The sequence below is a fragment of the Triturus cristatus genome, chromosome 3_1 (assembly GCF_964204655.1).
Source record: "Triturus cristatus chromosome 3_1, aTriCri1.1, whole genome shotgun sequence".
Classification (NCBI taxonomy): domain Eukaryota; kingdom Metazoa; phylum Chordata; class Amphibia; order Caudata; family Salamandridae; genus Triturus; species Triturus cristatus.
The window spans coordinates 448,079,175-448,097,130 of record NC_140583.1 but is presented as its reverse complement, the minus strand read 5'-3'; the positions used below and the strand labels follow the sequence as shown (position 1 = coordinate 448,097,130).

The following is a 17,956-nucleotide window of genomic DNA, read 5'->3' as shown; positions in this document are numbered from 1 at the left end:
GGGATGAGTGTTGTTTAGGTGTGGTGAGGGGCTTTAGGGGGCAGGGATTGATGGTGTTTAGGGGTTTCGAGGGGTCAGTGATGGATGTTGTTTACGGGTGGTGATGGGTCAGAGAATTAAAAGCATCCAAAGTAATTGTCTGACAAAGTAGACAATATACATATGATATAATGTCCCCTGAAGTAAAGCACTGATATAAATATCTCCAACAAAAATGCTTCTGATTTTTAAGACATGCAACCATTGCATTTACACATAATAAATAAGCATTCAGATGCCAATTTTGACCAAAAAGACTTTCTATGAAAAGGTAAATGCCATTCATTCTGAAAATTTCCATTAAATAGTTTAGATTAAATGGTATCTCAGTAATGTTATTCCATTAAATTGTTTTTCACATACAACCATAGTCACAACTCTACAGAATAATTATTTACAGCTAGACAAATGCATAACTACTGCGGGTCACATATAAAGCTCAGCACTGAAGAGATAGAATTCTTCCTGTTGTTAAAAACGTATGCAAACGTATGGAGTAAGCAGTTCCAGAGACCAGACCCAAAGATGGTCCTTTACCTTGGAGGTCAAGAACCAGCAGCTCTCCTCTCGTGTACTCGTATGTCCAGTGACTGAAGGCCAGCATAGTCTGCTCCAGCATGCTCTCCGGTACATTCTCATCACCATTGTTGTTGTTGTACTTGCGGAATCTTCCAGCAATGCACTCTTCCACAGTGAACCATTGCCCAGATGAGTGGCAATACAAGAGGAACACTTCCAGGAATCTAAGGCACAATAATAGGAATGCACAACTGGTGACATCATTGCTCACACAAGTTAAACACAAGCATACATGAAACTGAGCCATATTTTTAAAAACACTTGGATACATGGATGTTGATTCACAAAAATGCCTGGGGCAAAAAGAGTGACATCATGCACTTTGTGACCATCAATGGAGTTGACCCCTTTTATTTGCCACAGCGGAAATAGAGAGCAGAAAAGTCCTAGCTAAAATGGGCCCTCAAAGCATGGTTTACCTTCCGGTCCTGTGACTGCCTTCATAAACCCCAAGACTGAGGGCAGCAAAGACAGCACGAGTGATATAGAAATACAAGCCCAGGGGTAGCTGTTGCTAGTACAGTCATTGCAGGGAGCTAGGAAAGCTCGTTAGGAGAAAGAACTACCAGCAGAAATCAGGATATTTAAAGTCTGATCGAATGCATGATGTATATGTCTACATAATGTTCTTTGTTCATTATCCTTTGTCACAAGTGACGTCAGCAGAAAGACTGCCTAAAGAATATTATTTCAAGAGTTTGCAGAAACATGTGGTTGGTTTTGCTGTCAAGGTAGTGATCAAAGCATGCAACAGCATCAGACATCTTAAGATCGACCTCCAGACTTCTCACATCTGCAGGCTCTTTGGTGATGTAACCTTAAGCGATGGCTGGACTGTAGTGAGGAATCAAGTTTTATAAGTAGTGAGGATTGTGCAGATAGCCTCAATTCCACTGAGAGGAAATAGAATAACTGCAGAACTGATTTCACAAGGTCATTTTCTATCGCAACCTCTGTATCCGTCAATGTGCTTTTTTGCGAGTCCAGTTTATTCTATATTACAGTAGTCAAGATATATAATTAGGGCCTGCGTCAACCATGTCAACTCCACTCCATCTGGTGACTGTCATACAGGAGCAGAAGGAGTTACTGTTACTGATTAGAGAGGAGGAAAGGAAACCACTTGAGCTCTTCGGGATAAACCTAGAAAGTTTTTCAAGGGCTCCAGTAGTATCTGGTGGTTGATGATGTTAAAGGCCCATGAACGGTCAACTAGTCACAAAATTGCAGGATGGCCCTCATCTAATGATTTGAGGGGAACCACCTGGACTTTTTGAAGCATTTTCTCTGCTTTAAGTTGTGGGCAGACACCAGGCAGATTTTGACCAAGTGTATTATGAAATTCGGTGCGTTACAGAGCTACCCTAACTATCTGATTCATTGTAGAGATTTACACAGATGTGGTTCTGCCATCCTTTAGGATGCACATAAATCATTTAATTGACATACTTCACCCCCACAACCTCCATTTCAAATGTTATGTAGACCACACACAGATTGCCATCAAAGTGACAGACTGATCACATCAATTTGAAATAATCAACTTACATCAATGTAAGGACAGCAGAAATCGGCCTCAACAATAAAGGCTTAAAATCAAAAATCATTGCACTAAGTTTCCTCAAAAAGATTGTCATGCTTTGCCCTTCTTTGGAGAGGATGGGCCCATCAAAACTAAAGTAAGAAACTTGGTAGTGATGTGGGATGCTCACCTCAGCATAAACTCGCAAGAGGGAGCTGTTCTTAATAGACCATTCCACTACATCAAACGCCTAAGAAATAATCTCCTGTTCATCCCCAACCCAAACCACCCCATGTTAGTGGGATCAATGGTCAACTCAAGACTAGACTATCACAATGTATAGCACTGCAGACTACCAGCCCATTAAATCAGAAGGATTGAAAAAACACAAGTTGGGCAGATACTGATCTTTGGATTTAAACAGGCACACTCAGTAACAGAGCACTCAAAATGCCTACACTTTCTCTCAGCAAAAGACAGAATGACATTGAGAATACTCTGCCTTACATACAAATGCTTCCAATGTGCATGTCCCCAAATACCTGCAGGAAATACATACAACCTACCCTTGGCAGAAGAATGCCTCCTCACCACCACCTAAACCCGAAGCACTGCATATTGTTTACATGACCCTTCGGCGAGCAAGCAGTCTCTTATACTAAAGACTTGAGTCAGTTTTGGTACATGCTAAAAAAAAGGAATTTAAGGAGTAACAAACATTGCCTGGGCTTTTCCTACAAGACATCCCGTTAGCAGCCACCAATCAGCACCAGAATGGGTATGCACATATTTCTATTTTTGAAGATGCCTAACGATGACTCACGTTCTACAAATAATGCTACTGAACTTCCAGGGGGTTCTAGATACATGGCCGGGATCTCTAGAAGCTTTCATAAACCAGTTACATCTCTCTCACCAGCCCTTGTGGTGTCTTTAGAGCATAACGTCGTGTATTTCCATCAGTGCCTTGTACCCACTTCTGCATCATGGTGTCCAATGGCGTGATGTCTAGTAGTGTGATGTGGTGTAAGGACAGCAGTCTTTTTGTTGTTGTATTTGCGTATGATTGTATTGGTCAGGTGAGTTGGGTGTGAGGATAAGTGTGCACGGAAGGGGAAAAGTGTGTTCTTGGGTTGTATGTGATGGCAGTAAGATGTGGCTTTAGATGGTGTAGTGCAGAGTTTTGAGAAGTAGTGGTCTTTGAGTGGAACAGTGTGACGCACGCTGTGATTTGGTAGGGCAGAGTAACGTGGTGGTGTCATATCTTGTGGCACTGTGTAAGCTGTGGTGTGATGTGGTGAGCTGATGAGCAATGTGCGGATGTTGGAAGTGGGCAGTGTTAGTGGAGGGGAGAGGTGTGGCATAGTGTGGTGTAGCACAGCAGTATTGGCATGGAGTGGTGTGGTCTATCATCTTCAATCAATCAATCAATTGAATTGAATTGAATTGAAAAGCATTTATAAAGCGCCTGGTTACCAGAAGGCATCCCCGCGCTAGTGGACATTCAGTTCCTCAAAGATCTTCAGGAAAAAGTAGTGTTTTTAGTTGTTTGCGAAAAATGGAATGATTGTTTTGTGAACGGATATGGATGGGGACCGAGTTCCAAAGCTTTGCACCACAGTAGGAAAACCTACTACCTCCACATCTGGTGCGTTTTATTCTAGGAACTGTTAACAAATATTTACCCCAATCACTCAATCAGGGAATTGTAAGTGCACTACTCAACTGTGAGTGTCTAGAGGTGCTGAGGTGGGGGGGTGGGGGGATCCGCAGATCTGTTTAGCCGAAGAGTCAGGTCTTGAAGGTCTTCCTGAAGGTGTTCAGGGAGAGGACGCGTCTGATGTCTGCCGGTAGCTCCTTCCAGGTCTTGGCTAAAATGTGAGAGAAGGATCTTCCGCCTGCTCTGGCTCTGTGGATGCGCAGGGTTTCAGTCAGTGCGAGGTTGGAAGATTGGAGGTTTTTTTTGGGTACGTGAAAGTTGATTCTGTTGTTGAGGTATTTGGGTCCATTGTTGTGTAGGCATGTGTAGTTGGTAGTGAGGATTTTGAAAGTGACTCTTTTCTCCAAGGGGAGCCAGTGGAGACTTCGTAGGTGTTGGCTGATGTGTTTGTGTCGGGGGATGCCGAGGACAGGTCTGGCAGCGATGTTCTGTATTCTCTGGAGTTTGCGGAGTAGGGACTTGTTGATGCCAGCGTAGAGTGCGATTCCATAGTCCAGTCTGCTGGTGATGAGTGCGTGGGTGACTGTCTTCCTTGACTCAGGGGGGATCCACTTGAAGGTCTTGCGGAGGATGGGGAGGGTGTTGAAGCAGCTAGAGGTGATGGCGTTGACCTGTCGGTTCATGGTGAGTGAGGAGTCGAGTACGATGCCGAGTTTCTTGGCGTGGTCTGAGGGGGGTAGGTGGGCTTCAGAGGGCGGTCGGCCACCAGGTACTGTCCCATGCAAAAGGGGTGGTACTGAGGGCGAGGACTTCTGTATACTCGGCGTTGAGCTTCAGGCAGCTGTTGGTCATCCAGACTGCGACATCTTGCATTCCTTTCTGGAAGTTGAGTTTGGCAGTGGTGGGGTCTTTAGTGAGGGAGAGTATGAGCTGGGTGTCGTCGGCGTAGGATACGATGTTGAGGCCGTGTTGTCGGACAATGGCTGCAAGGGGGGCCATGTAGATGTTGAAGAGGGTGGGGCTCAGTGATGAACCCTGTGGGACACCGCAGGTGATTTTTGTGGGGTCGAAGAGGAAGGGTGGGAGTTTGATCCTTTGGCTTCTTCCGGTGAGGAATGATCGGATCCAGTCCAGGGCTGTTCCTTGTATGCCTGCGCCGTGTAGTCTGGCGACTAGTGTGCGGTGAGAGACGGTGTTGAAGGCCGCTGATAGGTCGAGTAGGATGAGGGCTGCGGAGTGGCCTTGGCCCAGGAGGGTGCGGATGTCGTCTGTGACGGCGAGTAGGGCGATCTCTGTGCTGTGGTTGCTTCAAAATTCGGATTGGGACGGGTCGAGGACGGCGTTCTCTTTAATGAATCGTGTCAGTTTCCTGTTGACTTTTTTCTCTGCAACTTTGGCTGCGAAGTGGAGGAGCGAGATGGGCCGATAGTTTTTGAGGTCGGTGGGGTCAGCCGTGGGCTTCTTGAGCAGTGGTCTGACTTCTGCGCGCTTCCAGTCGTCTGGGAAGGTGCCTGTTTTGAAGGTGGTGTTGATAGTGCGCTGTAGTTCAGGTGCGATGTCGGCTGTGGCTCTGTGGTAGATGTGAGGGGGGCAGGGGTCGGTGGGGGCCCCCCGAGTGGATGCTTTTCATGGTCAAGGTGGTGTCTTTAGCCGTGATCAGTGTCCAGTTGGAGATGGTGGGCTGGCTGGTGTTTCTGGTGGGCGGGTGGGGGCATCTGGTCGATGAAGTTGTCATAGAGGTTTTTGATCTTGAGGTAGAAAGAGGTTCCAAGCTTGTCGCAGAGGTCTTGGAAGGGGGTGATGTCTGTGGCTTCCCTGCATAGGTTGGTGAATGGTTGAATGACACTGAAAAGTTCCTTGGAGTTGGTGGAGATGGCCAGGATTTTGTTGTGGATGAATTTCCTCTTGGTGGCTCTGATCTGGTTGTGGTAGTCCGTCATGGCATACTTGTAGGTGGAGTGGTTTTCGGTTGTCTTGGTGTTTGTCCAGTTCTTCTCCAGGTGTCTGCAGGTGTGTCTGGCGTCTTGGAGAGCGGTGGTGAACCAGGCGGCTTTCCTGGGGCGTTGTCTGTCGGGGTTTGTGTAGCGGGGAGAGCTCGTTTGCGCAGTTGGAGATCCAGGTGTGGAGTTCTCTGGCTGCATCATTTGCGTCGAGTGCCCAGGTGTGGTTGTCTCGGGTGAGTATGGAGTGAAGTTGCTCGTCGGTAACCCTGCTCCAGTTCCTTCGTGGTGGGCGTGGGGCTGGTTTGGGTGCCTTGGGTTTGTTGATAGCGAAGTGTAAGCAGTGCGGGTCGGTCCATGGCGGCTGCATTATGTGGCTAAATTGGACGCTGTTTCCTGCCGCGAAGATGGGGTCGAGGGTGTGTTCTGCTCTGTGGGTCGGTGTGTTGAAGAGTTGTTTAAGTCCGATGCTGGCGAGGAGGTTGTCACGAAGGATAGTGGAGTTGGGGTCACTGGGGTTGTCGAGGTGGAAGTTCAGGTCTCCAATGAGTATGTAGTTTGTTGAGGCGATGGCGTGGGGTGCGATGAAGTTGGTGATGGTGGTGGCAAAGGGTTTTCAGGGGCATGGGGGTCTGTAGACGAGGGTTCCTCGGAGTGTGGCTTTGGGTGTGGTCTGGATCTGGAAGTGCAGGTGTTCGGCGGAGGGTGCGGTTTCACTTGAGGCGGTTAGGCGGAGGGTGCTCTTGTGGGCGATGGCAAGGCTCCTTCCTGGGTGGTTGGGGCGGTCTTTCCTCTAGATCTTGTATCCGTCTGGGACGGCGGTACTGATGTTGGGGGCGGAGGATGCGTTGGTCCAGGTCTCTGTGAAGAAGGCGATGTCGGGCGTGAGAGAGTCGAGTAGGTTCCAGATTTCCATGGCATGTTTGTGTAAGAAGCGTACGTTGAGGAGGATGCATTTTAGGGTGTCGCAGGTGCTGGCGTTGTGGGAAGCCATGATGGCAATGAGGGTCTGGCGGCAGTGAAGGCAGGAGAACTGGCTGTGGGTCGTGTTCGGCGAGGCCTGTTGGCAATCTCTAAATCTTCCAGGGTTGGGTGTGAGGAGGGTGGTGGTGTCGTAACGATGGATAGTGGGAGGTCCAGGGTTCCTGGCGCTGGCTGCAGTTGGTCACGGACGGGCGCAGAAGGGCTTGCCATAGGCGTGTGGTAAATATTCTTTTTACCTAAACTGAATTTCATACGGAATCTTTAAAATAAAGTAAAATAGCTCAGAATAACAAGAGGCAGAATCCGTGGTATAAGAGGGTTTCTAAATGGGCTTTATTCCATCCAAAATGGCCGACTCGAGTCGCGGCCTTCAGGTTCCGTCACCACGAGGGTTCAGGAAGTGAAGTACAATACTTTATTGACAAGAAGTAACTTTTATAGGTCATACATTTACAATGAAACAAGTGCAAAAAGGCGTAACAATTGATAAGATAAATTAACATAGTGATACGTAATCGAAACTAGGCGTAATAAGGAGCAAAAAGAAACATGATTGGCTCTGATTATCTTACATAGGTGGATCTATACGATAATACTTAACATGGATGCGTGCGCAGCAGCATGACGTGTGATTGACGTGCAACTAGGGGGTGAAGGGGACTTGACATTTAGCTCTACATGTGGAGACGAGAAGTCTAGGGGGTCATGTCAACCTAATCCCAAATCATATCTAACATCCTATGTTTAGAGAACTATGTTATCCACAAGGAAGGACTCTCGGACAGAATCTATTCTATACTAACTGTATGTGCGTGTACAAGCGTCTAAGTGTCTATATGAGAAGCGAGGGGCAGAAAACTTTCCATGGCAACAGGGCTATGAATCACTTGCAGGAGGACGGAAAGGCTGAGTCCTTTGCTTGTGAGCTAAAGGAAATGTTTACCTAAATCACTAGACAGGAATGCATCGGCTGAAGAGCAAAATAGATAATTCGAAGGTGAAATACAGCTTCTTGGCAGGCAGGCGAAAACTGGCCGAGGCAGGCACCGTTAGCTGCACAGGGAGTAGGACAAAGTTCATGGATACAGATGCGAGCTCAAGCTGAAACTGTCAGAGACAGAGAGCAGGGAAAGGCTTTGAGGAAAGAATCGGGCCTACTTGCCTGAACTGTAAAAATGGAGTACCTTAGCCATATAAAGTCGGTGGCTTTTCATACTTAGGAATTGAATATCCAGCCCATTGATGGCGGATCTGACAGGGAACATGTCGACGGTAGACACACATATGTTTGCGTCTTGGAAACTGGAACTGGAGGGAACACACATGCATTTGTAACATGCATATAGAACCGTTGGGGTCCAAGATAGGGGACACAACTGATCAGGAAAATCCACATTTCCACATTCCCTCCTTGTCCCCTACTTGCCCTTCAAGAGATATCAATCTTCATCATTCCATCGATTTGCTCATGGAGCATCATTTCTTCTTCCTTCCTTTTCCGGCATTTTGAACGAGAACTTTGATATGGAATGCATGATGTGGCACACAGACCACAAATCGCTGGTCCACATTGTAGGCATAAACAACAACTGAAGAGCATAAAAAGGCCAATACCTAGGAAAGATAGAACTCTCCATCCCCAGGCTGATATCACACTCCAAAACCATCCGGACCACGTCCAAGTGCCTGGATTCTCGTGTATCTGGCTTACAATCTTATGAAGGCGTGTTATAGCTTTATATACAGATGGCGAATTTTCTGGTATGAATATGCAGCAGCTGGATCCGATGACCCTGCAAGCTCCGCCCCTATCGGCCAGGATGACGTCAAGGACAAGACGATTCTGGAGAACAACAATTCTCATCACTGATTGTTCCTCTGTCAGATTGCCTAGGGCGGCTATAGTCTCGTTTACTACAGCTTCAAGAGTCTTGGTGAGTCTGCGTATCAGCTTACTATTTGATATTGTACCTATATAGGGAAAGATACCTTTATTGAAATCTACATACTTGTCCCATGCCGTCTCAGTATAATCGACAACTGGGAGATCTCTACGCTCTCTTTTGTGTACTAAATGAACATTTCGATAATAATCAGGGGGAGCTAGGAAAACAGGTGGCAAAAGGAATGCTATGTAACAGGTACCATCCCAATCTAGAGGCAGACGCATATATGCCGTCTGACCACATATAAAGTAAGAATGGCGAGAAGCTCTAAATGAAGATTTCCCTTGATCACTATATTCTACTGTAGTAACGCATTTGCTATGGCCCATGTGTATGGAACCAACTTTTCTCACACATAATTCACCCTTAACTAGAAATACTGACATAGTGGGCAGAATTAATTCAACTTCGGATTTGACGTTCAAAATCATGAGATTAGGCGTAAAATTACCTAATTTATACACTTCATTTTCTAAATCAGTTCCTGTTCTACTGGGGTGACCCTCCTTATTAGGGTGACAGACTTTGAATAAAACTAGATTCAGATTTCCCCATATCCAATGTTGTTGATAAACTGCTGTGTCTGGGTCTATGGAATTTAGTAAACTAAACCATGCTCCACAGGAGCCATTGTGTGTGAACGGATGTGGAAAGAAAGGCAGAACTCCTTTGTTATTCTGATAGGGAGGGAGTCGGCCACACACCCAACAATTGGTGGCATTACTAGTCTGATGGGAATGATGTAACATACTAATGAAGGTGTTATTGCGCAGCGCAAGTCTATAAGATAATTCATGTGGCGGTAGGTCACTAAAAGAATGTTCAGCAGTAATATTATAAACATGTCTAGAAATAGGATGATATATGTGCAAAATCACACTCGTAATCATTATTAAAACACTCAGTAAAAACAGAATTAATAATGTCCTCACACAGTAGCTACGCAGTGATTTACAATACGCCTGTCGTTTCAACATTTCTCTGGTATTTTCTCTACTCAGGTCCAAGGGATACATGTCAGAGACAATTCAACCGCTTCACCTTGGAGAGGACTTAAACAATCAAATTGCTCGACTGTTTGGGCCTAAGTTTTAATTTATAGTTCTGAGAGTCATTCCTTTCAACAAAGGGAAGTTTTGAATCAGTCTGTGAGGGAGTGCAGGGCACAGTGTCTATATCCGAGGATAGTCCATGAAATTTCTTAACGTGGCTGGAATGTATCCATCCTTTGCGGCCCTCCACTTTCACGGCTGTTCTTGTGGTCAGCAGGACTAGCTTCGGTGTTTTCCACCTGGGCTCCAATTGGGTTTTCCGATCGAAATTCCTCACAAACACCAGATCCCCCGGAGCAACGTCATGGGGTTTCACCTCAGTGTTGTCAGGAAAAGCTGCAGCTACCTGTGAACGACAAGATTGTAGTGCAGACATCAAGGAAGCCAGGTAATCTGTCAGCATATTACAATTAACATCAGTTATTTTACGTGGTACAGGCGTCCCCCACATATTTGGTGGCCTTCCGAAGATCACCTCATACGGGGATAGCCCTGTTCGAGAGTGTGCTACCATTCTTATGTAAAATAGTGCAACTGGTAAGGCTACTATCCAGTCAACACCTTTCTCCTTACATATTTTAGACAATCTGATTTTCAAAATTTGATTATGTCGTTCCACGAGACCTGCTGCCTCGGGGTGTCGGACACAGTGGAATTTCCACTGATATCCCAACAAAAGTGAGACATGTTTCATTAATTCGGATGAGAAAGGCTGGCCGTTATCTGAATATACAACACGTGGTAGCCCGTACCGTGGGAAGAATTCTCGAACTAACTGTTTGGCAGTAGTCGGGGCCGTGTAATCTGATACTGGGTACGCCTCAGTCCATCGGGAGAGAGCGCAGACAACTACAAGAACATATTTGAATCCTCGACATCGTTCCATCTGGATATAATCCATTTGGAGCACTTCAAAAGGATGATCAGGAGTCTGGAATCCACCCTGTTCTACGGGAACACTTTTTCCCGGGTTGAACTGACAACATATCATACAGGTACGGACCTTTTGTTTAGCTGCTGCTCGTAAATGTTTATTGAACCAAATGTGTTGAATGCTATCTAGCATAGCTTTTTCTCCTAAATGCGCCGGGCTGTGAATTGTAGCTATAATGGCTTGGACCATAGAGTCAGGAAGAAACCATACAGATTTCTCCTTCGTCATCCATCCCTGATCTGTCTGGATCCCTCCTAGTTCAGTCCATTTCTTTAATTCTTCTGCAGTAGCATGTGTCTGTATGTCAATTACGTCAAGTGCGGGATCCTTAATTGTCATACACTGTGTTGGTGTCTGAACTATTGGCTTTGTCATGTCTAATGTGCGATTCTGAGCAGTCTGTTTAGCTGTTCTGTCAGCTAAATCATTGCCTTGAGAAATGATATCAGTAACCTTCGTGTGTGCTTTACATTTCATAATCGATATAGCAGTGGGTAGATGTATTGCGTCTAACAAGGCATGAATGAGGAGTCCGTGCTGAATGCGGGCACCATGGGAGGTTAAATAACCTCTCTCTCGCCACAGTACGCCGAAGTCGTGTACAACTCCGAATGCATAACGTGAGTCAGTGTATACATTAACTTTCTTATTTGTGGCTTGAATACAGGCTTGTGTTAGAGCAATAAGTTCTGCTGCTTGGGCTGACAAAGTATCTATACAATTTGTCTCAATAACTTCAGTGTCTGTTGTGACTGCATACGCGGCCACTAAATCTCCTGTACTTGTTCTCATGCACGATCCGTCTACATACAACGTCAGGTCTGGATCTAACAATGGAACGTCTGTCAAGTCTTGTCTAGGTTTCGTCTTTATTTCAATGATTTCAACACAATCATGAGCTAGTGGGTCTGTTCCAATTATAGGTAATAGTGTAGCAGGATTCAATGTATTACACCGTCGGATCTCTATGTGTGGTTGAAACAATGTCAGTTCATAACCGGTAAGTCTTGCTATGGTCAAGTGTTGTGTTTGTGTTCGGTTCACAAGAACCTCTACTGCATGTGGTACTTGTACTGTCAATGGATGTCCTAATACTATGGCATCGCTTTGTCTGATTGCTAAAGCTGTCGCCGCCACTGATTTCAGGCATGCAGGCAAAGCCTGAGCTACGGGATCTAATGTACTGGAAAAATAAGCACATGGCTTGCGTGATCCTGCTTGATCCTGAGTGAGTACTGACAAGGCAGTACCTTCACGTTCTGTAACAAAGAGTGTAAAATGTTTGCTATAACATGGTGTTGCTAAAACAGGTGCTTGACATAAAGCTTCCTTTAGGCTTTCAAAAGCTTGTGTATGTTCCTGAGTCCAAGGGAGAACAGTCGATGTGGCTGCCTCCTGTGTGGTTAGCTGAATGAGTGGTTTTGCTAGAAATGCGTACTGAGGGATCCACTGCCTACAATATGAAGTGAGGCCTATAAAAGCCCGCACTTCCTTTTGTGTCTGGGGTATTGACATGTTAGCAATTAACTGGATGCGATCTGGTGTAAGCTGCCTTCCCTCCTTGGACAGCGAGTGACCAAGATAAATAACTCGCTGGACACAGAATTGCAGCTTAGAAGGAGACACCTTGTGCCCCTTGTCGGCTAGAAAATGTAAAACTGTCAGAGAAGCCTTTTCACATTCAGGTTCGCTTCTCGCGGTGATCAGCAGATCATCGACATATTGAAGCAGTGCAGTATTGACTGGCATGTGGATACTGTCAAGTTCTCGTTTCAGTGCTTGGCTGTAGATGCTGGGGCTTTCTGTGAATCCTTGGGGAGCGCGTGAGAATTTAAAGCTGCGCCCATTTAAACTGAATCCGAACAAATATTGGCTTTCCGGATCTATTGGGACGCTGAAAAAGGCATTCTTGAGATCAATTACAGTAAAGAATGTTGCTTCGGAATCAATTGCTGTCAATAATGATGATATATCAGGGACCACAGGAAATTGTGGTACAATGCACTTGTTTAGTTCACGCAAATCAATAACCAATCGGTATACTGGTGGGGCAGTAGGATCAGTTCGTTTAAGAATCGGAATTATCGGTGAATTACATACATTGGAGTCTGTTTCTACAACTACTCCCTGGGCAATTAGCTCATCAATGATTTTCAGCAAAGCCACTACAGCATCATGTGGTAACTTGTATTGTCGCATTCGTGGTAGTACCACTCCTGCTTTCAATGTGACTCGGTATGGTGTAATGTTCATGCAGCCAACATCCGTAGGGCCTTGTGCCCATAGATGTACTGGTAAAGTCTGTAGTCGGGGATCCATGTCCCTAGACACATAGTGACCTTTAAAATCACGTAGAAACAACCTTACTCCTTCCGGAGAACAACATATTATGGCTCCTAGTGCTTTCAGAGTTTTAATTCCTAACAGATTTTCTGGGCATGATTTAGTAAGCAATAAATCTGTAGTTCGTGTCAAAGGTCCTATCGTAAGTGGGAGAGGCTGTGATACTTCATTAACAATAGGTTTTCCTGAAAAACCAAGGGAAACATTTTGAGAGCCTGAGAGGGGTGCCCCTGGAACTTCACTACGTTTTATAGTTGTTCGACTTGCCCCTGTATCGAGTAAGAATTTTCTATCTTGACCTAATAATTCACTATGTACATACGGTCCTTCTTGATCTACAGGAATCTCGATGAGCGGTAAGTCAACTTCCCTCTCTAGGCTTGTTCATGCGTAACGCTGATACTCAGAATATTCATATTGTGCAGTCTGATACATTTGTCGTGTTGTGGTTTGTGTGGCAGTAGCAGGCAACGGTGGTGCAGCTGGCACAAACTGTATGGGCTGCTGTGAGGCTGGCATGGACTGTTGCTGAACTGGCATGGACTGTTGCTGAACTGGCATGGACTGTCCATGCTGCATAGCTCCTTGTTCATTCTGATCTTGTCTAACTAATCGTGGTCTCTCTTTTGCAATACCTGTAGCTATATTACGTTTCAGGACTGGACAATCGTGTACATAATGGCCTAGTTGTTTACAGTAATTGCAGGTTCCTCTTACAGGAGCTGTAGAATCACCAGAATGTGTCACACCCTTTTTGTGACCCTCTGCTGGTACTGTCTGAGAAACTAGCATTTTCATTTTTGTATCCTTCATGCGTCTATGCTCGTGTTCTTGTTCATCCCTAATTCTATTGTGATGATACTGTAACATTTGTAGCATTTGTGACGGAGTGTTACTTTGCCAGGTACTCTCGAATTTCAATATTCTATTCTTCACTGGAGGCAATGCATTTTCCACTAATTTTGTCACAAATAAATGTGGATATGAGTCACTACTTGCTTTTATACCACTGTTTATACCAAAACATTTTTCAAATCGAGCATAATAATCGCTTGTGTCTTCATCTTGCTTTTGTTTGCAGGCTGTGATTGCACCCCAATCTTCCTTTTTTGTAGTTAATAGACGTGGCAGTACCTGTACTAGTAAACCTGGTAACAGTTTAACTTTATCCCCGAGCCCTGAACCTGCAGTTCGGGCCCTTTCTTCCTCTGCTAATGCTGTCCAGTCTATCTTTTGGTCTCCCACTTCCCACTCTTTTTCTTTCAGTTTTTCATAGATGCCAGCAGGCAAAAGCACCTTTAATATCGTCATAATATCAGGAAAGGTGTACTCTCCCATTAGTAACATGTCTTTAATTTCTCGGTGGAAACCCGCTGGGTCTTTGTCATGACTAGGTACTACTTTCTTCATTTCTAATAATTCCATTTTTGATATGGGTGTGTAAACAAATACACGGTGAAACTCATTGTCTTCGCCTTTTATTGGGTGCACTTCTCGTAAAGGATTTTGTCTATCCATATAGTACGGCGTTCTTTCTCTGTGGGGCAGCGAGAGAGAATCCGGATTTACAAAAAGGACATACTGTTTACGTGACACTAATATCTCTTTAATTAGCTTGTTACTAGAACCTCTCCATCTGTTCGTGAGTAGTTCCGTTAATATATCAGGTAAAGGACCAGGGTCAGCATGTTGGCTCTTATATAATATAAGGAGTTGCTGAATCATATAGATTCCAGCTAAACGTTGTTCGTCTGCACTGAGATTAAAAAACGTGTGTGCTACGGTCTCATCACCGTATTTTTCAGGACTGTCAATCCAGTGAACAGCTGATCTGGCTAATTCTTGCTCATCCATGGAATCGAGGAGGTGGTAACCCCTTCGTTCTCGCAGTATTTTATCTGCGGCTTGAAACAAATGTTCAGGAGACTTCAGATTTATTACAGGCGTCGGATACGTTCTGCTATTATTTGGGCATACAGAGTGTATGGGATCAGAAAAACATCCAGCATTATCACAGGATCTTCCTCTGCCTACATAGGCTATGGTCTCTGACTGTCTTGCGGAATTCCCTGATTCGGACACTTCATCTTGCTCGAACTCGTCTGTTCCCAATCTTTCTTCATGAATACGCTCTATTTCTCTACGGATTTTTCGGCACATGGCTATTATACAATTTTGCTTATCGTGTCTCCCTTCTGATATATTCTGGCTCCATCTTGTAAGAATAAGCATTGCATTCGGGTCTACCCCCGGACGGTCTTGATTTCTGATCACACTGTTTATGAGGAAACGTAACAGTTCCCCCTGTATCTCTACTTTCTGGAATTCCATAGCTCTGTTAATACATCCTGGATCTCGTCCTGTTTGAACAAAATGATATATGTTATCTAGATGCGTACTCATTCCTGGTAACCTTGCTAAATACTCGGCGGCTCGCCTGATGCGTAATGATGCCAGGACCATTTCGTCCTCTTTACCAACCACCGGGTCATATCTACAATTTACAAGGAGTTCCTTAAGCGTACGTTCATTTACGAATTTAGGTGTACGTGAATGCGCTGATTCTTGAAAGACAAGTTTATTTATTCTGGGTGGTGTAAAGGTATTGCTAGCACCTCCCGTGGCCCCATCTGGGGCGTCGGGTGTGAACGGGTTCGTTGAACGTGACACAGCAACTATGGGTGTCGATACCACTGTAGAATCGACTGCGGGGACAGATGTGCTTGCCGAAGCTTGTATCGGGACTTGCTGTTGCACGGGGTCGGATACCTGATCCTGACGTTGAACCCCTCCGCCAGACGGTCTATGTAGTGTGGCGTTAGCATACTCGGGAGCTGTGTCGTCTAGATATGAGGAAAGAAAAACATCTTCTGCGGTTCTGGGATGCCCTTTTTGATGTACCTTAATTGGAAATAACGGGGGTGGCAAGTCTTTTGGCATCCCTGGAACAGCCTTTGGTAGTCCTTCGGCTAGAAGGGGATACATACCATTCATAAGAGCATTTCTTTGTCTATTTACTTGTTCTGACTTCACTCGGATACCTTCCTCAATTAATAGATTTTCTTGAACTTTATTTGAACTTTCTTTACTCCTCTCTTCTTGTCTACGTGCTTTTTTCTGTACGTCTATGAGATTCTTTACGCCATAACTCAACAGCGTCTTTCTGTGACTGTCTGACCTTTCTTTTCCATAACTCTTCCTCCACTTTCATGATGCACTCTGCATCCCAGGTTCCCGCTGCGGGCCACCTTTGACTTTCCGGCAATCCCTTGGTATAATCTACCCATAGATCAAGAAACAATATGGCATCTAAGCCATGCTTGTGGTACATAAAATGCCCTGGAGTGTCCCTAGGAGGAATAGGAACTGCTTCTTCAAGCACCCCTTTTCTGGTAGTAATCTGTCTTAACTTCGAGAAGAGCGGCATATTGACAACTGATCTGATACTTACTCTTGAAATCACTTAATACGAAAAAACACAATAATGAACAGCGAACAAAGAACAATCATTCATACCACAATATGCAAGACATTTGAACACTTTAAACATTGAACATTAAACATTTTAACAATAACCGACAATGATGACAGTCTGCCTAACTAATCACCACGCTGAATTCTTGACAATAACTAAATACTTCGGAATACTTGATATACTGCTAAACAGTACATATACACTGCTAAACAGTGCAGACCGGATTTGTGTACCCAAATCAGTCTTGACCGGCACAACCTATGTGCGCGTCAACACGCCTCCTCGGCGATGGTACTCACCGAGTAGCTCCTTGAAACGGAAGGCCTCAGAGAATGGACAGGACTCGATGACTGCGGACAGCGGACCCTCTGGACATCGGGATTTCGAAAAACCTGGTGGGCTTCTGTATACCTCGGATCTTGCTCTCTCAGCTAGGCTCTGGTCGGGATACTTCGCACTTCTCACCGCCTCGTCTGGGTTGATCGCAGCCTCAGTCGCCCCCGCTTGACCGGAGGGAGCTTACAGGAAATCCTGCTGGTACGCGTTTATGGTCCGTCCAGCTGTGGCAGGAGACCGGGCCTGCAACGCACCGCCGGCGCGTGAGATGAGAAAGTGTCCCTGTTCGGGCGCCATTATGTGGTAAATATTCTTTTTACCTAAACTGAATTTCATACGGAATCTTTAAAATAAAGTAAAATAGCTCAGAATAACAAGAGGCAGAATCCGTGGTATAAGAGGGTTTCTAAATGGGCTTTATTCCATCCAAAATGGCCGACTCGAGTCGCGGCCTTCAGGTTCCGTCACCACGACGGTTCAGGAAGTGAAGTACAATACTTTATTGACAAGAAGTAACTTTTATAGGTCATACATTTACAATGAAACAAGTGCAAAAAGGCGTAACAATTGATAAGATAAATTAACATAGTGATACGTAATCGAAACTAGGCGTAATAAGGAGCAAAAAGAAACATGATTGGCTCTGATTATCTTACATAGGTGGATCTATACGATAATACTTAACATGGATGCGTGCGCAGCAGCATGACGTGTGATTGACGTGCAACTAGGGGGTGAAGGGGACTTGACATTTAGCTCTACATGTGGAGACGAGAAGTCTAGGGGGTCATGTCAACCTAATCCCAAATCATATCTAACATCCTATGTTTAGAGAACTATGTTATCCACAAGGAAGGACTCTCGGACAGAATCTATTCTATACTAACTGTATGTGCGTGTACAAGCGTCTAAGTGTCTATATGAGAAGCGAGGGGCAGAAAACTTTCCATGGCAACAGGGCTATGAATCACTTGCAGGAGGACGGAAAGGCTGAGTCCTTTGCTTGTGAGCTAAAGGAAATGTTTACCTAAATCACTAGACAGGAATGCATCGGCTGAAGAGCAAAATAGATAATTCGAAGGTGAAATACAGCTTCTTGGCAGGCAGGCGAAAACTGGCCGAGGCAGGCACCGTTAGCTGCACAGG

General features: G+C 45.1%; 1 protein-coding gene across 4 annotated transcripts in view; it reads right to left on the bottom strand.

Annotated features, from left to right (window-relative positions):
- Nucleotides 1-17,956, bottom strand: part of LOC146860386 (transient receptor potential cation channel subfamily M member 7-like) — a 1,286,036-nt gene that overhangs the window by 66,237 nt on the left and 1,201,843 nt on the right. For all 4 annotated transcript variants that reach the window (XM_085644245.1, XM_085644247.1, XM_085644246.1 and 1 more), the window contains one exon: nucleotides 577-782. In XM_085644245.1, coding sequence (XP_085500371.1) covers nucleotides 577-782 — 206 coding nt within the window. The remainder of the gene's footprint in view (nucleotides 1-576; nucleotides 783-17,956) is intronic.